The sequence below is a fragment of the Dryobates pubescens genome, chromosome 6 (genome assembly GCF_014839835.1).
Source record: "Dryobates pubescens isolate bDryPub1 chromosome 6, bDryPub1.pri, whole genome shotgun sequence".
NCBI lineage: Eukaryota > Metazoa > Chordata > Aves > Piciformes > Picidae > Dryobates > Dryobates pubescens.
Genome location: NC_071617.1, coordinates 43714872 through 43736587, shown reverse-complemented (window position 1 = coordinate 43736587; position 21716 = coordinate 43714872). Strand labels below are relative to the sequence as shown.

Sequence of the window (21716 nt, the reverse complement as noted above, 5' to 3'; positions counted from 1 at the left end):
ATCTGCCAGCTACAGGCTGTCAGCACATTTAATAAATTACAGCACAGGCCAGCAACTCAAATTTCTGAGGCTAAATTTTGTTTTACAGATCATCGTGTATACTTGTCATTAAATTTTTCACCAGAAACATTGTAAGTCACACTGTTTGATAGAATTCCATAAGGTAGCTGTAAGCTGTTTTGCCACATGCACATGGAATTATGCCGTTGAAATGTGCTGCTCAGGGAGGTGGTGCAGTCACCATCCCTGGAGGTGTTCAAGAGGGGATTGGACATGGCACTTGGTGCCATGTGTGAGAGACTAAAAGCTTGACTCTCCTTGTGTGACTCAACAAAGATAAAATCACTTGCTGCTTGCCCAGACAATAGCTGATGTGTGTTGGGCTGAGCCACTGGAAGGACTCTTGGAAGGTGCAAAGATAACATTGCTCACTGGACCACAGCTGGCCTCACAAAAATGGACCAAGGCCACCTTCGGGAATATTCATAGGAGAAGATAATCTCCACCCATCAAGTACCCTGGAAAGGGAGGATGGTGAGACAATGGATTCACCACCTGTTTCCTGATGTGTAATGAGTGTGTGGGCAGGTAGATGGAGGAGGAGGCGGAGGCCTCTCCCCCTCCATCCAGACCCCTGCCCAAACACACAGGAATGCACAGAAAGATTTCCTGGGGAAAGATACCTGGATACTTACCTAAGGATGATTTCCTGGCCCCTGATTTCCTGAGGGACAATACTTGGACACATAGCTAAGGACTAAAAACTGTATAAAAGATTTGAGCCACTACTGGCTTGTAAGAAGAAAAACAGAGAACCGAAAAACACAGATGAAGGAAAACACAGGACAATGTCACTGAGAAAGAAAGTACAAGAGATGGAAAAGTCCGGGACAATGCTGCTCTGAAGAAAGGAGGCCATGGAGCCTGGAAGAAGCAGACTGAACCCTCTCTCTGTGTCCTAAGATCCACCTGCTGCAACTCATGGAGGTGAAGAGGCTGCCCAGTGGACCACCTCTCTTCTCCAGCTAAAGCCTCAGCACCCTTTCTCTACAGACCCAATATTTCCTGCAGCACCTTTCCTCCACAGACTCAAACTGTCTTGGGGGGGGTGAGGGGTGTGGTAATATAATTCCTCTTCTCTCTCTCCCCTTCTGATCCACCCACTTTATTTATGTAATAAATAGCCTGGCTGTTGATATTTTGGCCTCGTTTGTGCCTTTAATTTCACAACATGGGAATATTCAAAAGAACTGAGTCTCTTTCCCTCTCTGGACCAAGACACCATGGTTTAGTAGTCATGAGGTCTTGGGTGACAGGTTGGACTTTGTGGTCTCTTCCAACCTTATTGATTCTATGATTCTATGAATACCAGTATTTGCCAGGCATAAATAAACAAACAACAGCTGTAAGCACCCTTAATACCCTCTCAAACTCATCATAGAATCTGGTACCTTTATCAGCAAGCAAAATCCCAGCAGCAACTAAAACAGGCTTTTCACTATGACTGAAGTATAAACAAGGTTCTAGCAAGCCCAGTTCAGGAACAAAGCACATCTTTGGGTGATGTCTTCAGTAAAGCTGATATTGGAAAGAGGTGAACTTTGATACAGCAATTAAAGGTCTGCAATGCTGAAGCAGCATCTAGAAACAAATTGACAGCAGAGCAGATTACTGATTATACTCTTAGTCATGAGAGATACCTGTCACTAAGCAGAATTTTCCACAATCAGGTGCACTGATTCAAGTATTGTCACATAAAACTCAAAGACATGAATATATGTCAGGATTTTCTATGAGGTACCTCCACAAGAGAAGATTCCTCATCTGCTACTTATTCAGAAGTGGATTCTTCCTGAAGCAGCTGCAAATTCCACTGACTCCTTTCCACACCCCTAACACACAATACTGAAAAACCGTTGTGGGTGCTAGGGAAGGTGGAAACAGGTAATGGAAAATAAATCTGTACCAATTTACTATGTACACCAAAAGCAATTTTGGCTGAGGAAGTCCTTGTGATGAAAATTGTTAGAGGGTTGGAAAATATTTCAGAAAAGATCCCCTATGAGGAGCGACTGAGGGACCTGGGGTTGCTTAGCCTGGAGAAGAGGAGGCTCAGGGGAGACCTTCTTGCTCTTAACAACTACCTGAAGGGAGGCTGTAGCCAGGAGGGGGTTGGGCTCTTCTCCCAGGCAACCAGCACCAGAACAAGAGGACACAGTCTCAAGCTTCATCAGGGGAGGTTTAGGCTCAAGGTGAGGAGAAAGTTCATCACAGAGAGAGTTGTTGGCCATTGGAATGTGCTGCTCAGGGAGGTGGTGGAGTCACTGTCCCTGGAGGTGTTCAAAAAGGGATTGGATGTGGCACTTAAAGCCATGGTTTAGTTAGTCATGAGGTGACAGGTTGGACTTGATGATCTTTGAGGTCTTTTCCAACCTTACTGATTCTATGATTCTGCCCTATGGCTACATCTTACATTCAATCTAGGCATCTGCTTTTCACCTCATCTTGAAATAGAAGCCTGGGCTACATTGCCAGCCTACTGATGGGACAAGCTATAGCTGTCCCTATATTTATTAAAACACTATACTTGTCCATACATTAACCTTCACTTGAATACCCAAATCATATGGTTATTTTCATCACTATAGAACCATGATAATGGACAAGAATTCAGTGGGTAATATTATCAGTGCAATGTAGAAAGATTATTGGCAGATTTATCTGATTCTGAGATCTAATATTTTTCTGTTCTGTTCCTCATCTAAGTAGCATCACTCAGGTTATATACACTTTAAATAAACTGCAGTCTCAGAGTAGCAATGACATATCTAATCAGATGCATCAAATGGACATCACCTTTACAATGCAGATTGCAAAACAGCACAGCCCTATGACCTCTGCCTACATTTTGCATGCAGGCAGAGGGTAAAGACAGCTAAGTCATTTGATGCCAGGCTACTGGAATTTGCAATATCTACCACAAAAGCAAATTAAATAACTGCTTCCCTTCCTGTTTCTGTCTGCTGCTTCAACAGTACAATTTCATGGTTCAAAGGCAGCTAGCTGATGAAATACAATTAGCATGGTCACTTGATCCTTCTACCTCACCACCAGTATGTTACTCATCAACAGAACAGTATAGTCCTTACTTTACAGGCCCACAAACTCCAAGATTTTCCACTGCACCATTTTATACAGGAGATTTTATTCCAAAGTTGTTAACAAGAAATTGACTGTCAGGTACTCATTCTCTACAGAACTTCCTATTTTCCTTCTGATATGCCCAGTCCTACATCTGGAGAAGTACACAGTGCTGCAAGAGCAAATAAGAAGTATATTTAATAATTTTCTTGCACACCCAGTGTCACTGTCATCCATCCTGTCATTTGCCATGGTCCTCCCATCAAGGGAGAAGTATTTTTCCTATCCCTAACAAGTCTGCTAAGTCTATTGCCCTCTAAAATGCATCAATCTCCAAGCATAAACTTACCACAAGTTCAGAGAATCTGGCATTGAGCTCTTCTGCTGGTGGGATTGGGACAGAAAACTCAAGGAACTGGAGGGGGTTGTTGTCCTTGAGGTTGATTTCAGGGAGGTCACTACCCCCGAAACAACAAAGAAACCCCAATGCATGACGATTCCTCTTCCGGGGCGCCATGGTCATGGTGTATGATGCTATCTTCTGATCATGTTCTGCAGAGAAAAACAAAATAAAACAAAACCAGCAGTCATTAAATGATAAACAAGACCATTGGATCTATGCAGGTTCTTGCAGTGAAAATGGTTATCACTTGTGCAACACCTGGAAGAGGACAGAAGGCTCTGAGACACAAAAGAGCAAAATAAACATTCAAGCTGGACAAGGCAGCTAAGCTTTAATATGTTCTTGTATGACAGTGTAGAATGACTCCTCCCTAAGTTTCTGAAAAGCTTTTACAAACTCAGTGTGGGATTTCCCAGCCTGTGGATTCATCAGCAATGCTCAGTAACCAAAGTTGAATGTTACCATTGACTGCTAGTACTGGCCTTTCTCTCACTACTGCAAAATCACAGTATCTGCAGTAAAAATATATATACTGGAGAATAGAATAGAATAGAATAGAATAGAATAGAATAGAATAGAATAGAATAGAATAGAATAGAATAGAATAGAATAGAATAGAATAGAATTAACCAGGTTGGAAAATACCTTTGAGATCATCGAGTCCAACCTATCACCCAACACTATCTAATCAAATAAAACATGGCACCAAGTGCCTCATCCAGTCTCTTCCTAAACACCTCCAGTGATGGTGACTCCACCACCTCCCTGGGCAGCACATTCCAATGGCCAATCACTCTTTCTGGAAAGAACTTCTTCCTAACATCCAGCCTAAACCTCCCCTGGTGCAGCTTGTGACTCTTGCTGATGGCCTGGGAGAGGAGACCAACCCCTGCCTGTCTACAACCTTCCTTCAGGTAGTTGTGGAGAGCAATAAGGTCTTCTCTGAGCCTCCTTTTTCTCCAGGCTAAGCAACCCCAGCTCCCTCAGCTTCTCCTCATAAGACTTGTGCTCCAAACCCCTCCCCAGCTTTGTTGTCCTTCTCTGGACACATTCCAGCAACCCAAGAAAGGCATGGAAGAACCCTCCAAAGGTATCCCATTTGGTCAAAATAAACCAAAGAATGAAGCAGAAATCAGTTTTTCACCACTCTGGAGTCAGACCACCAAACATTCACCCTTTAACTTGCAGTTTGACTATTTAATCTATCCCATTTTTAAACACAATTAACTAGTTTGGGCTGCACAGTGCTAATGCATGCTTTCAGATTTATATCTGAGCTGCCAGGCCCTATCTTGATAGGGCCCAGGCCTGAGGGGCTTTGGTATCAGCAGTGCAAAAGGAGGCAAAAGGAGGCCTGAGGGAGGTGCTGGGAAGTGACTGATTTCACCAGACAACACCGTTTGCAAGCAGCCCATCCAAACAGGAAGTCTCCTGCCAGCAGTTTGAAAGGAGGGATCTGTGCAGCCCACAATAAGCTGCATATTTTGCCCTTTTAAGGGACTTGTTGTTTGACAGCTCAGGGGCTTATTTGTGCTATAATTTTAAGGACTTCACTTTTTCACTTCATCTGCAGAATAAGCCATATCCTTAGGGAGAGAAGCCCACTGCATGAGCATGGGGCAGGGAAGCAGTGAGGGAGGTGGCAGGTGAATGAAACCACAGGCTGCTGGTTGTTGTATCAGCAGCAACACAGCTGAGCTTTGTCATCAGAGCAGCTGCTGCCCTAACCTGTTCCACAATGCTTTGGTCTGTTTGCTTGCCAGAATAAGGCTGCTTTGAGCTGCCACAGAGACTGAGTAGCTATGCTAGGAAAAGCACCTTTAGGACAGCAGTTGCAGAGTGGGACTTAACATGCTGCACACAGCCAGAACCTGGAGGCCTTTTTGTGTAGAGATCAGCATGCTGGTATAAGAAAAAACAAAGCCACCAACAAACAAACAAACACCAAAAATAACTCAAAACAAACCCCCAAGCCACCAAAACCTCCACCCCTGTGACACTATATATTTGGCAGGAATCACCTTGCCTACTCTGTGCTGGGATACATTTAGCTAGCACCTTCTCTTATGCTCTGGAGGGGCATCAGCTCCAATTCTCACGTAACTGAAAAGAAAGTGAGCTGGTACCAAGTACTGCCTTCTGGTATGCCCTCTTTTCTTTGCTCTCCATTCTACCTCTGCAAGGGGCAGTGAGCAGGACCAGCTCAGAGTGATGCTGGCTTCAAAAAGCACAGTCTTAACATTGGATTCTCACTAGGAGATGCTAAAGGCCAACCTAACCCTGGAACTCATCTCTGACACAGATTCAGTCGGCAAAACCAAGATGCCCTCAAATCCAGCACAATGTTGCGCATGGCAACATCTGTTTCCTCTCAGTGAGGAGACTTAAGAGATTCAGTTCTTAAAAGATTTCACAAGCAAGCATTAGAAGTTGAACTTGTCCACCACAGACCATTTTCTCTGGCACTACTCTGGGTGCAATGCCTTTTATGGTAGTCTGGTCATGAATGTGTTTAGAACTTACTAGTCTGACAAAATGTTGTTTTGGAAAGAACTCAAATCAATGATACAAACCTGATTTACATACAATAAAACCACTTTTACATCCATTCAGTTATAACCAAGTTCTGTCCCACTGTCTAGATGTTTCCTCAGCAAGCGTTAAAGAACTGGCATTCTCTGGGGCATGGACAATGAATCTTCATTGGAAAATGTGGTTGAGACATTAAGGTGATAGGATTGTAACATCTTCCTTTATGAGTTCAGGTTAAGACTTTGGTAAGCACCCCTCCAAAAGAGGTATTTTACCAGGAAATGAGTAGAATAGAATAGAATAGAACAGAATAGAATAGAATACAATTAACCAGGTTGGAAACAACCTTTGAGATCAGGGCATCAGGCCCCGTCAGCATGGGTTTATGAAGGCCAGGTCCTGACCTCCTTCTGTGACAAGATGACCTGACTATTGGATGAGGGAAAGGCTGTGCATATTGTCTACCCAGACTTTCAAAAAGCCTTTGACACTGTTTCCCACAGGATTCTCATGGACAAACTGGCTGCTCATGGCTTGGATGAGCACACACTCTGCTGGATAAAGCACTGGCTGGGCAAACAGGCCCAAAGAGTGGTGATCAGTGGAGTTAAATCCAGCTGACAGCCGGTCACAAGTGGTGCTCCTCAGGGCTCAGTGCTGGGACCACTTCTGTTTAACATCTTTATTGATGATCCTGATGTAAACAGAGAGTGTGTCACAAGTAAGTTTGCAGATGGCACCAAATTAGTGTGTATTGATCTGCATGAGGGTAGGGAGGCTCTACAGGGGGACTTGGATAGACTGAATCAATGGGCCAACATTAACAGGATGAGCTACAACAAGGCCAAATGCCAGGTCTTGCACTTGGGTCACAATAACTCCAAGCAGCACTACAGGCTTGGGGAAGTGTGGCTAGAAAGCTGTCTGGCAGAAAGGGGCCTGGGGGTTCTAATTGACAAGCAACTGAATATGAGCAAGCAGTGTGCCCAGGTGGCCATGAATGCCAATGGCATCCTGGCTTGTATTAGAAATGCTGTATCCAGCAGGTGTAGGGAGGTGATTGTCCCCTTGTACTCAGCTCTGGTGAGGCCACACCTCAAGTATTGTGTTCAGTTTTGGGCACCTCAATACAAGCAAGATATGGAAGTGCTGGAGCAAGTGCAGAAAAGGACAATGAAGCTGTGAAGGGCCTGGAGAATAAATCTTATGAAGAGCAACTGAAGGAGCTGGGGCTGCTTAGTTTGGAAAAGAGAAGGCTGAGGGGAGACCTCATCACTGTCTACAACTACCTGAAAGGACATTGTGGAGAGGCTGCTGCTGGTCTCTTCTCACAGGTGATTAATGATAGAACAAGAGGGAACGGCCTCAAGCTGTGACTGGGTAGGTTTAGACTGGACATTAGGAAAAAAATGTCATGTAAAGAGTGGTCAGGCATTGGAATGTGCTGCCCAGGGAGGTGGTTGAGTCACCAACCCTGGATGTGTTTGAGGGTTGTTTGGATGTGGTGCTTGGGGATATGGTTTAGGGGTGAACCTTGTAGAGTAGGGTTATCGGTTGGACTTGGTGATCCTGAAGATCTCTTCCAACCTGAATATTTCTGTGATTCTATGACCAAGTGCCATATAATCCTCCCCATGATCAAAGAACTCAAAAATTCAATGGTGGAACCAGTCTCTGAGCAACATGTTAGTCAGGTGTGTTTTCCACCCTCTTCCAGTGGTTTTTCTTACTACTTGAGGCACTCATGAAAACACCACCTGCACACCTGAGCCTTCAACTAGTTGCCCCAATGCCTTGAAGTCCTTCTTAATTGCCTTTGAGCTTCTCTCTGCAACCTCATCATTACCAATCTGGATAATTAACAAAGGGTAATAATGAGAGGGCTGCACCAGAGTGGAGAGTTTCCTTTTTACATCTCTAAGCTGAGCCTCAGAGAGGTGGTAGACTTCCCTGGGATGAGTCTGGTCTGCAAATGGGCCCCTCTGTTCCCCTCAGAAGAGAGACATCTTTCAAAGGATGGGGAGAGGAAGTGGGGGAGGCAATAAAGAAAATGAAGAAAATAACACCTTTAATTTTGGAGTGGTAATTGATAACAACACTGTCATAAAAAAATTACAAAAATAAGAAAAGGTGGGCATTTCAGTTAATGAATGCTCTCCTGCCTTTCAACTTCTTGCAAGTAAAGTGGTTGCACGTTTCATTTGTACAATTATTTATTGCTATCTATGCCTCCAGTAAGAATCAGCGTGAAATCTCCCCCTGGAGAGAATCCCACTCCTACACATAACTCCCTCCCACAGCTCCTCTCACTTGTACTGGTTTACCCTTTTGCACAACACAAACAAGTTGCTGTCGTCTCAACAGCTAACCGCACACCCGCGCCTCATGGCCATCAATCCCCCTTCTGCTTTCCATCTGCATCTGTAGTTTGGCTCAGGTCAGGAGTCACTGTCTGGAACTTTGCCCAGGGTCTAATTATAACAACGTCTTCTTCCTCTGACAGGGCGTACGTGTTAGTTTCTAAACCGTTTGGCTCAGCTACCAAACGTAATTAAGCTAATGCAATTTTTCCAAGTCTTATCAAAAGGTTTAGCCACATGGAATGGGATCTATGCTAAATGCACACAAGGTTCCTCTCTCCATTACAGGTTCTGAATTGTTTCTTCAGCCTCCCTCTTTTCTTCATCCTCATCCCAGAAATAGTTTTCATACAAGCATATCCTAAATAAGCAACATTCCACAAACAGTAAGACACCTGAAACAACTGTTATGCCAGCAGTTCCTTTTGCAAGAGGGCTGATAAACCTCAATTTTCGCTTTGGAAAAACAGAAGAAAACAAGAAAACTCTGTGGGTTAGGTAAACACATGCAGTCCTGCAAAAACGGTTTGCAACATAAGGAAACATTAACAGAAAACACTGATGTGCTCACTTTCAGAGCTGAATTTCTACTGAACTCAACAGACATGCAGTGTCAGTCAACGTAGCCAGAGCTCTCACCTGAGTGAGAAGCATAGAATCATAGAATCAATAAGGTTGGAAGAGACCTCAAAGATCATCAAGTCCAACCTACCACCCAACACTTCACAACTACTAAACCATGGCACCAAGTGCCATGTCCAATCCCTTTTTGAACACCTCTAGGGACGGTGACACCACCACCTCCCTGGGAAGCACGTTCCAATGACTAACAACTCTCTCTGTGAAGAACTTTCTCCTCACCTCATGCCTAAACTTCCCCTGGTGCAGTTTGAGACTGTGTCTTCTTGTTCTGTCACAGGTTACCTGGGAGAAGAGACCAACCCCCACCTGGCTACAACCTCCCTTCAGGTAGTTGTAGAGAGCAATAAGGTCTCCCCTGAGCCTCCTCTTCTCTAGGCTAAACAACCCCAGCTCCCTCAGCTTTTCCTCGTAGATCTTGTGCTCAAGGCCTCTCCCCAGCCTCATTGCCCTTCTCTGGACATGTTCAAGAGTGTCAATGTCCTTCCTAAATTGAGGGGCCCAGAACTGGATACAGTACTCAAGGTGTGGCCTAACCAGTGCTGAGTACAGGGGCACAATGACCTCCCTGCTCCTGCTGGCCACACAATTTCTTGATGCAAGCCAGGATGCCATTGGCCTTCTTGGCCACCTGGGCTTGATGCTGAATCACTGACACTGGTCAGCATAAACATTGGTTTATGCTAACAAGAGAGCAAAGGAAGCCAGTCACTTCCATTTCCCCATAAATCTCTATCTTTCTCTACGACAGGATAAAACATGTAAATGTGATGCATTATCACAGAGGGAGAAATAAATCTGAATTTAGGTTAGGAACATTAGCCAAATCACCCTCTACCCCCAAATCCAAGCTAAATCTCTATATTATTCAACTGTTACATAATAAACCACCAGAATTTCATGATATTGTAATAGCTACCTTCATCAACACTTCCTGATGATGAAATGGAGAAAAGAAGCACCATGCTCAAAATTGTGAAAACACAATCATTGAGTAAAGCTAAAGAGTTCCACACTGGTCCTGTTATCACTTTCCTGGTCCACATTCCTTCTTCAAAACACATGTGGTGAAACTGTGAGCTTCATGGCATGTTCCAATCACCATGGGAATATTCCATGTATGTCACATGCAACATGACAAATGTCAGATGCTAGATTCACCAATTGCAGCATGGGGGATGTGGAATAGAATAGAATAGAATAGAATTAACCAGGTTGGAAGAGACCTTCGAGATCATCATGTCCAACCTATCATCCAACACCACCCAATCAACTAAACCATGCAACCAAGCATCCTGTCAAGCCTCGCCCTAAACACCCCCAGCGACGGCGACCCCACCACCTCCTCAGGCAGCCCATTCCAGTGGGCAATCACTCTCTCTGTGTAAAACTTCCTCCTAACCTCCAGCCTAAACCTCCCCTGACGCAGCAGGGTGCAGGCAAGCAACCCGTTAGCTTTATCTGCAGTAGTAACCCAACTCCTTTGATTTGGATTTGGATTTGCCACCATACCAAGGAATGCTCTGTCCTCCAGAACACAAAACAGCAATTACATAACAAACTATTTAAAATCCATTTATTAAAATCCATTTATTTAAAATCCAACTATTTAAAACCCCTTTCTTTCAGGAAGGAGGACTGTTCTTCTGGAAGAGTGCACCTGCTTAGTATATCAAAGAGGAAGGCATCAAACACAAAACAAATCACAGGAATTAAAATCCAGGACAATGAGCAGGGCCTTGTACAGTGAGGGACACACAGTCCCAGTGAGCTATAGCCCACACTTAATGGCTCTACAAGAGCACAGAGCTCAACTTGGAAAGCATTGTGCATTTTGAAGGCAGTTTATTAGTTTTCCCTTAACAACACATCAAAACCAGAATGCAGATCTCAAGGTGGTATAAGAACCCCTCAAGCCATCCCAGGCACTCAGCTTTGGTCTGCTTTATACACTATTCCATCAAAACTGAGATGGTTGAGACTTTCAAAGCATTCTACAGACATAAAGATTGTCTCCTGATATATATATAGTATTATACATACTTTATTTAATTTTTATACATTTATTTAGCTAGGAAATGTGTCCTGAGATAAGAAAAAGCAAGGGCTATTTGAAGACTGTCAGGTGTAACTGTACCCATGAACGTACTTAATGCAACGTGTCTGTGAAAAATCTGTTTATTTTTAACACTTTAAGAACGCTCAGGATGTGCTGGATGACTAATGACCACTAATGTTAGCCTGTTAATGCCCACAAATCCAATACATATCACCTGATATCAGCTTATCAACACACACACACACAAAAACACCAAGAAAAAAAACCCCAACAAACCCTGAAAGAACTCTAAGAGGCATTTCCCTTCTGAAAGGCTAATTTGGAACACTTTCTCATGTCTTTACCTGGCTACTGAGAGGAAAAAAACAACTTTTAAAATTGCCAAACAAAATAATAAAACTCAAACAAAAGGGGAAAAAAAGAAAATAAAAGAAAAAAAATATACCAGCAAGTTCCTTATGTTTCTCCCAATCCACTTATCTAAGTGGAAACTTAGAGAAAACCAGTTGCCAGTTTAAAAAGAACAGTTAAATAAAGATTCAGAATAGAATAGAATAGAATAGAACAGAATAGAATAGAATAGAATAGAATAGAATAGAATAGAATAGAATAGAATAGAATAGAATAGAATAGAATAAACCAGGTTGGAAAATACCTTCGAAATCATCGAGTCCAACCTATCACCCAACACCATCTAATCAACTAAGCCATGGCAGAAGCACCCCATCCAGTCTCTTCGTAAACACCTCCAGAGATGGTGACTCCACCACCTCCCTGGGCAGCACATTCCAATGGCCAATCACTCTTTCTGGGAAGAACTTCTTCTTAACATCCTCCCCTGGCACATCTTGAGCCTGTGTCCTCTTGTTCTGGTGCTGGTTGCCTGGGAGAAGAGACCAACCCCCACCTGGCTACAACCTCCCTTCAGGTAGTCGTAGACAGCAATGAGGTCTCCCTTGAACCTCCTCTTCTCCAGGCTAAGCAACCCCAGCTCCCTCAAATTCATCACTCAATGGTTTGTCCAGGATACATGTGTCCTTCCTCTCCTCAGTGTCAAAGGATATGGGATATTTGGCTAAAAGGAGAGGCCAAGATGTCCTAGTAAACAGCAGCTTTGGAGGCGGGAATGAATTTTGCTTAGTGTTTGTTTATTGTGCCACAGCTTCCTCTTCTAATTTATCAGTTCCACACTTAAGGAAGCTTGTTAACAATTCAAACCATCATGGTGGTGGCTTCAATGGGACTGTGTAAGCCCTAAATATAAGCAACCATTCTGGATTGAGTGTAGTAATCTGAAGCCCTGTCTTTCTTTCCTTGAACCCTCCCTGTTGATACTTCCAAGTTTCTAATTACTGTAGTTTCAGTAACATGTACAGTAACATTTATCCTTCACTTCCTTCCCAATCAATGTCTGAACTGCTATCCAGATCAATTTTCCTGTCTTCTGCACTGTGAACATTTTTTTTCTACTCCTATACCTCACTAAATATTACCCTAACCTCACTAAATATTACCCTAAGTGTATATTACTGAGTATTACACTAAATATTGCTAGTCATTGCCCTCTCTTCTTTTCTGTCAGCTTTGCTTTTATTTTACACTTCTGGTTTTTCACTGTTCCATTGTAATATCCTCACTGTCACTCATGGCTACTCTTAAAGTTGGAATGGCTTCTAGTAGCCACTTCCTACACCTCAAACTGCAAGACTCCCCTCTTTTTTAAGCAGATATTACACAGAGCAAAAAGTTCTGAAAAGACACCTATTGCATTATACAAGCTGCAAAGACTGCACCACACTTGTGTATGTTTTAGAGGGTTTGTATTATACTACACCACTAGGATTATTTTTAGTTGCTTTGTACTCATTTTTCTAGCTCCTGCACTGAGGTTGTAGATTCCTCAGTGTAGGGCCTTAGTTACCTGCTTAAATCAGTTATCACAGAATCATTCTGGTTGGAAAAGACCTTTAACATCACTGAATTCCAGCCATTACCTAACTCTACCAAGACTGGTGCTAAACCATGCCCTTTAGTGCCACATCTGTGTCTTTTAATTACCTCCAGGGATGGGGATTCAATCACCTCCCTGAAGAACCTGTTCTGGTGTTTGAGAGCCCTTTTAGTGAAGAAGTTTCTTCTAATATCCAACCTAAATCTCCCCCGGTGCAACCTGAGGCAGTGCAAAATAGACTTATGGTACTACACAACTAATAGCAAAAACAGTAAGTCAGCAAAAAGTCATCACCCATTTGGAATGTGGTCAGGACGTGACAGTTCACATCCCAGTAATGATGATGTTGTAAAGGCAGCACTTAGCAGTGTGCACAAATCCACTGTGCATAAATTTATGCTTTATGAAATAATGGAATTTATGCAATTATTTCCCATAGCACAGCTTTACCTTCACTAGATGACTTGGTTCTCATGTGGCTGTTCTTCTTTAAATTGCCATGATTGTAAAAGCCTGTGGGAAATAGGGTACAGAAAAGCAAACATGGGGGAAGGATCTCACAAACCCCACAGATGACACCCCAGGACAAAATCATAACTGAGGATAAGACTATCTAGCAGTAGGTCTTCTCAAACACTCTCTATAATCACCAGATTTTACTCTTGAAAGAATTCATGTGCTATAAATCTTACTTTTAAGATGTGCCAAGAATACATTGTAGTCTCAGGGCCATGAATTCAGGACACGACTACAATCCAAGCTTGTGTCTGTGCTACCCATCAGAGCAGGTCAGAACTGCCTTTCTTGCAAGCTACAGATCTAAACAGCAGACCTTGGATTAGAGTCTTAGCTTTCTTTCGTTTCTTTTAGGTAGTGGATACATGCTGTGATGCAATTTCAAAGGAAAGAGTGCCTTGGAAGCTAGAGTGAGAGATGACATCTTAATTCAGTATAAGAACTCATAGACTGAAGCTAAAATAGATTGTGATGACATGCTAGACATATACATTGACAGTCAGAATCAGCACATTTCTCCTTCAGTAACAGTGCAGAAGTCTATTTTGCTCTACAGGAAGATAAAGTCCCATGCCTTTTATGGGTCTTTTGGTATTAAATGCCTTTAATGTCATTGCTTTGAAACTGGCCCTAATCAGTAACATCTGTCACTTCTACACATAGGACCAGCTCCCAGGGATGAGATATCCAAACCCCAGACCCAAGTGTTTGAGGACCTCAAGACAAGATCCAAAGACAGAATGATCTGGAGAACAAGCTGGTTCCAGTTAACCTTCTAGGCCAAAAGACCAATAATACTGGTTAGGCATATTAGTACTATACCTTGGTCTAAGGACTTGAAATCTCTGCAATATTTCTATTGAGAAACTGGAGTTTGGTTACAAGGGATGTCAGTTCAGAGTTTCCCAATAGCATTAAGAGCTACCATGTTCAGAAAAGTGAACACACAAGTGAACACACCCCCATTATGAACAGCATCCCTGACTTTTTTTTTGAGTTGTCGTCATTTTTCCATTCTGTCACTGCCCAGTTATTTCCAGACATGATGTAAGTATTTTACCAGGGGATTTGGGAGTCAAAATGTTGCTGTTGTTGTCATCATTATCCTGGGTGCCTGAATTTTCCAGACAAAATACTCAGCCGAGGGCATTAGAGTGCCCCTGCTGAGAGAAAGAAATAATCTGTAAGAACTGCCAGTGTGCTCCAAGAAAAGCAAACAAATGGTAAAGGTCTAATTCCATCTTCCCAAACTCCAGCTCATTTCCATGTGAAATACTGCTTTCTTAGTCATACAATCAGCAGAAGAGTATTTCATCTGTTGTCAGATGTCATTACAGTATGCAAAAACTGATTTCCATTTTAACACTGCATTCAGGGTCCCTACAGGACATCAAAGCTCAACTCATCTGGAAGGATGCCTTGGTTATAACCACTGGGAACTAGCCACAGATATAAGTGTAGAAGTACTGCCTTCACCATTGACAGGCAAACCAATTACCTACATTAATACAATGTTCCCAAAGTTCTCTCACTGGAAAAAACAACTTAGTCTTTATAGCAAATGGGTATAACTGGGCCAAAAGCCCAACACAGGCAATATTTGGAGTTTTACCTGATTTTTGTAGATGGTACTGGATCATTTCAAAACTATTTATGCTACCTGGGAAAACCAGGTCCCAGGCTACAGATCTGCTACCGTCCTACTCAGTGCCTCTGTGCCAAAGTACAGTATATGTCTGTGTGTCGCTAAAAACCTGTAAATAATACCAATGGTAGCTCTCAGTTCAGTTCCACATCCTGAAAAGCCTCTGAATGGGGGGGGTGATATTTAAAAGGCTTCTTTCATGATTCACTAAGTGGAAGAAAGTGTCAGTAGATGAATCACAAAGGGAACAGGTCTTGGAATTCTGTTGCTCTCTTCGTCCTACAGATAGTTTTCATGTTAGGGCACAGACAGGGCCAAGGTGTCATTGATTTTAGATAACCAATTTTTACATTCCATAGGATAGGATAGGATAGGATAGGATAGGATAGGATAGGATAGGATAGGATAGGACAGACTAGACTAGACTAGAATAGAATAGAATTAGCCAGGTTGGAAAAGGCCTTTGAGATCATCAAGTCCAACCAGATTCCACAACTGTCAATTTGGCACCAAAATTAAATACACTCTAGAAAATTAAGTTAAGAAAAGTTCACATAGAGCATCTTATTCCAGCATTTTTATTTTTGTTCAGCATTCTGACAGGGGATACTCTGGGTTCAGTGTCCTGAATTTCAACATTATGCAAGCAGGTTTGAACTTCAAGCCAGCAGCTTGGTGAAACTGTTGAACTTTTAACCTACCATGTCTGCGTGAAGAAGGGTATTTGGAAAGAGTACTGCTCAAGGACTTTGGGTTGTTTTCTGTGTATATTTTTTTTAAGTGGCATCCAGATAAAATGTATTTTCTGGCTGCAGTAATGTTTCCAGGAGGATACTTGACACCAACACTGAAATCTGGTTTTCAGAACCATGACTTACTGCTTTAGGTTTCCAGGCTGTTAAATGTTTTATGGCACCAGGATGAACAAAGCCTCATCTGCATTTAATACAAATTCACAGATTCACAGATTGCATCAAGTTGAAAGCTACCCTCAAAGATCACCTTGTCCAACCCCCTTGCAGTGAGCAAGGATGTCTCCAACTAGATCACACTGCCCAGGGCCACATCAAGTCTAGTTTGAATGTCCCCGGGGATGAGGCCTCAACCCCATCCCTGGGCAACCTGTTCCAGTATTTTACCAGTCTCACTGTAAAGAACCTATTCCTTATGTCCAAATTCCACTGAGATTATGCTCTGAGTGAAACAAGTAGTAATCATTTATGAGCGTCTGAAAAGAAAGTGCTACTTAATACCAACCACCTTCCTTGCGTGGCCAGTGGGTGCTTTTTGCCAACAGCACTATATTGCAAAGACTACAGCAAAAAGAGGGATGCAGAGAATTGCCACTGAAGTACTCAAATGCATGTTCATGTGGTCTAGAGCATATGATACACAGGAGTGTGCTGCCTGTGCCAGTCACTACCAAGTCTATTCTACTACCTTCTCCAGGCTGAAGACAGCTAGTTCTAGTCTCCCGGATTCTCATGGCAATAGGTCATGGCCTTTTACTGCTCATGACTAAAAACAGTCTGTGCTGAAGATTTCCTAGAAATATAACTGACCAACACACTATTCCTTCCAAAGGATAGGTCATTCACTCAGACAGAAAGAAGACTGCAAAATAGCTGCATACAACGGATGTTTGGGTAGTCATCTCCATACTTCTAAGTATGTAGAGCAATTAAACAGCCTGCCCAAAGACCTAGCAAGTTCTTTCAGCTCCTGAGCCAAAGTTACTTGCATCTTGCTGACAAAGATTTGGGCACACTCCACAGAAAATGAGTGTAAAATTCCCTCACCTCCCCTGCACAGCTGCACATTAAAAGAAAAAAAATATTACAAAACACACACACAAAACCAAAACAAACAAACAAACATACCCACAAAAATGTCCAAACAGAATCACCAAATCACCAAGGCTGGAAGAGATCTCAAAGATCATCAAGTCCAACCTGTCACCACAGACCTCATGACTACTAAACCATGGCACCGAGTGCCACGTCCAATCCCCTCTTGAACACCTCCAGGGACGGGGACTCCACCACCTCCCTGGGCAGCACATTCCAATGGCTAACAACTCGATCTGTGAAGAACCTTCTCCTCACCTCATGCCTAAACTTCCCCTGGCAAAATAAACAAGAAAAAAATCTCCAAAAGAAGGTCAGTTGTATACAAATAGAACAGAAGTTTACCCTCTATTAGAAAAGGAATACCTTCTTTGTTCCTTTAGAAGTGCAAATATTATTGTACACAGTGACCTATGTCTTTGCAGGGCACATACCAACATCACTGCTTGTTGTCTCTACTTCTGCAGAGAACTGATTTTTTACACTATACAGTGGTTTATCCAGATCACCTGCTGCACTGCTCAAACCAAGACATGCAGCTTGTTTTGTCTCACCCTGTGGAAGCATATTTAAAACTTACTTCTTTTTTATTTTTTTTTTCCTTGCATGGTATATCTTAAATGTATGTATGGAATATGTACATATAAAGCCAGAAAGTAGTCATACACGGCATCCTACAACAAGTTCAAATCGTGGCTCTGCTGCCCTGGTCAGGCAGGAACATCTATAAAGTAAATAAATATTAAGCAAGAATATCTTCCACTGCAAGAAAGACTGAATCATGGAATCATAGAATCAGTAAGGTTGGAAAAGACCTCAAAGATCATCAAGTCCAACCTGTCACCCAAAACCTCTTGACTACTAGACCATGGCACCAAGTGCCATGTCCAATCCCCTCTTGAACACCTCCAGGGATGGTGACTCCACCACCTCCCTGGGCAGCACATTCCAATGGCTAACTCTCACTGTGAAGACCTTTCTCTTCACCTCAAGCCTAAACTTCCCCTGGTGCAGTTTGAGACTGTGTCCTCTTATTCTGGTGATGGTTGCCTGGGAGAAGAGACCAACCCCCACCTGGCTATAACCTCCCTTCAGGTAGTTGTAGACAGCAAGAAGGTCTCCCCTGAGCCTCTTCTTCTCTAGGCTAAGCAACCCCAGCTCCCTCAGACTCTCCTCATAGGGCTTGTGCTCCAAACCCCTCACCAACTTTGTTGCCCTTCTCTAGACATGTTCAAGTGTCTCAATACCCTTCTTAAATTGAGGAGCCCAGAACTGGACACAGGACTAAAGGTGTGGCCTAACCAGTGCTGAGTACAGGGGCACAATCACCTCCCTGCTCCTGCTGGCCGCTCTATTTCTGATGCAGGCCAGGATGCCACTGGCCTTCTGGGACACCTGGGCACACTGCTGGCTCATGTTCAGCCTACTGTCAACCAGTACCCGTTCTGCCTGGCCACGCTCCAGCCACTTTGACCCAGCCTGTAGCACTGCATGGGGTTACATCTTCCTTCTAAGGAAGGAAGATGCTCCTTCTAATCACCCACTCTGCACCAAATAAAGCAGTCCTCTAAGCTGGAAGGGGTGTCTCTAAGGACCAGAATTTGAGCCTGAGTTACTAAATACCTGAAGAGAAGAAAAACAGTTATCACAGGAAATAGAGCAAAGGTTGAAGAGGACAGATCAGTTTTCTATCTGGAAGGATGCTGTGGTCTCTCAGAATCCTATAACAAGTCTCACACCGTGGAAGGACCTTGGTGTGGAGATTATGCCAGTGGGTCAACCAGTGAAGAAAATAAATTTATGCCTTTGTATTCAGGTCTTCAAATACCTTGTCTGAAGTCACTGCTGACAAAAATCTGGTTTTTATCAGGTTCTAAGGACCTTATAATCTGTGAAGCAAATTATTTCAGACCCTTGCCAGGGAATGCCACCCCGTGTCAAAATCATATTTATGTAGGCAAAGTCAGCAGGGAAAAAAGGGGGAAAAATATCCTTCTCCTCAGAAAGATATTGGAAGTTATGTTCAAAAGTGTGTGACTTATCAAGGCAACAGTTTCAGAGTGAATATACTAATGAAATTAGGTCATAAACACTTTAAAGAGACTTTCATTTCTCAGATTTCTCAATTCTTGGCCCCATCCTGTTTAAATTTGCAGATGACACCAAGTTGGGAGCAGGTGTTGGTCTGTTAGAGGATAGAAGGGCTCTGCAGAGGGACCTTGACCGGCTGGACAGATGGGCAGAGTCCAACATGATTGTTGACAGCTGGCTGAACATGAGCCAGCAGCGTGCCCAGGTGGCCAAGAAGGCCAATGGCATCCTGGCCTGCATCAGGAATAGTGTGGCCAGCAGGAGCAGGGAAGTCATTGTGCCCCTGTACTCAGCACTGGTTAGACCACACCTTGAGTAGTATGTCCAGTTCTGGGCCCCTCAATTTAAGAAGGACATTGAGACTCTTGAATGTGTCCAGAGAAGGGCAACAAGGCTGGGGATAGGCCTTGAGCACAAGCCCTACAGGGCTGAGGGAGCTGGGATTGTTTAGCCTGGAGAAGAGGAGGCTCAGGAAAGACCGTATTGCTGTCTACAACTACCTGAAGGGAGGTTGTAGCCAGGAGGGGGTTTGTCTCTTCTCCCAGGCAACCAGCACCAGAACAAGAGGACACGGTCTCAAGCTGTGCCAGGGGAGGTTTAGGCTCAAGGTGAGGAGAAAGTTCTTCACAGAGAGAGTTGTTAGCCATTGGAATGTGCTGCCCAGGGAGGTGGTGGAGTCGCCATCCCTGGAGGTGTTCAAGAGGGGATTGGACATGGCACTTGAAGCCATGGTTTAGTAGTCATGAGGTGTTGGGTGACAGGTTGGACTTGATGATCTTTAAGGTCTTTTCCAACTTTACTGATTCTATGATTCTATGATTCTATGAGTAAGCAACAAACATTCCCTATTTAGTTTCCTCCCCATGGGTATAACAAACTTTCTATTAATTCTGACAGAAACACACAACCTTGTAGACCAAGAGACTGACTCTTCCAAACAGAATTCAGACTTAGTTGATTTCTGGTGAAATATTCTTCCCTGTCATTGTGTCAGGTGGGCACATGAGATTTTTTTATAACTTGTTTTAGTCCCCCAAATACTTCTTTTTCTTCAAGGTCTTTTGAGCTTATTTTAGCAAAGTCAAAATACAGTATTCAAGTAATCATTTCCTGACTCTTGGGGAATGTATGCCAAGTCATATACAAACTTCAGTAGAGGCTAGTATGAATACCTCTTTTTATCTGGATTCACTCATGAAATTTTTGTCCTTAAAAAAGGAGGGGAGGGGGGGAAATCTAGTGGTGCTAAAAGTAGAGTTGATAATCTTTCTTCTTTGCATAACTGAGATGTAAAATTAATGGCTAGGTTGAAGGTAAAACACCTTGTCAGTTGGGCTGTAAAACTGTTTTCTTCACTTCAAGAAGTCGGCAAAGCAGTGAGGCAGACAGATAAATCTAAATTGGATGCAATATGTCACACTGGAACAAGAAAGCATACGGTTAGTGTTGCACAGATTTCTTTCCAGGCTGTATGTACTCAGAAAAGGTTTCATTTTCAATCTTGATCCTAACTCTGACAGTATCAGACTACAGATTCAGAAAAGGATCATATGCTGTATGTCAGTTGTAGTTTTATCCCTCAGTTACACTGCTAAACTTTCCTTTCAGCCCTCCTTGCCCAGAAATACTCTTCCATTCTGCCTTGAATGGCTCAACCAACTTGCTTCAAATTGGAAAACAAGGGAAGAGTCACCATTGCTTCTGATATAACTAAGCACAAGCTGCTCTCAAGTTCCACAGACAGTCAGAGCTTCCATTTGCCTGTGTCCTGTGTAGAGCATCTGCACCTTTACCAGCCAGTGCTAAAGTGCAGAGTTGTACATCATGGACTGCACTGCAACAGCCTTCAGCTCTCTACATCCTACATCCCCATCATCACCACAAGTGAATACCTAGATGTAGTTTGCTCGCTGCTGCTCCTCCCTCATAGATTGTTGACAAACTGTAGAGCTCCAGTAGATAAGCAGCACCACTTTGGAGAGGATTATTAGCACAAGATGTACAGAGGAAAGTAATGTACAGGGGAAAATAATGTACAGGGGACACAGTCTCAAGCTGCGCCAGGGGAAGTTTAGGCTTGAGGTGAAGAGAAAGTTCTTCACCGAGAGAGTCATTCGTCATTGGAATGTGCTGCCCAGGGAAGTGGTGGAGTCACCATCCCTGGAGGTGTTCAAGAGGGGATTGGACGTGGCACTTGGTGCCATGGTCTAGTCATCAGGTCTGTGGTGACAGGTTGGACTCGATGATCTTTGAGGTCTCTTCCAACCTTAGTAATACTGTGACACTGTGACTCTAGATGCATACCACTTTCCCCACCGACTGAAGAACTTATTGGGATATGTCAGTGTTCTGCATGTTTGTTAGAGGGTTTCAAATGAACTTTTAATATTCTTTTCTTGCTTCTGTTTGAGGATTTTCTTCACCAGCTGTAGCTTTGGAGCCCATTAAACAAAACGCTTCTCTTCTGCCTACCTCTTCTGAGGCAACCCTGTGGAAAAAAGGTATTGCCAGCACACTGACATTTAGAAGCTG

The 21716-nt window shown here is 43.2% G+C and overlaps 1 protein-coding gene across 1 annotated transcript in view; it reads right to left on the bottom strand.

Moving 5' to 3' along the window:
* DAAM2 (dishevelled associated activator of morphogenesis 2) overlaps nucleotides 1-21716 on the bottom strand; it is a 217102-nt gene that overhangs the window by 143436 nt on the left and 51950 nt on the right. The window contains exon 2 of the mRNA XM_054162421.1: nucleotides 3491-3693. Within this exon, the coding sequence (XP_054018396.1) occupies nucleotides 3491-3664 (174 nt within the window). The 5' untranslated portion in view covers nucleotides 3665-3693. The remainder of the gene's footprint in view (nucleotides 1-3490; nucleotides 3694-21716) is intronic.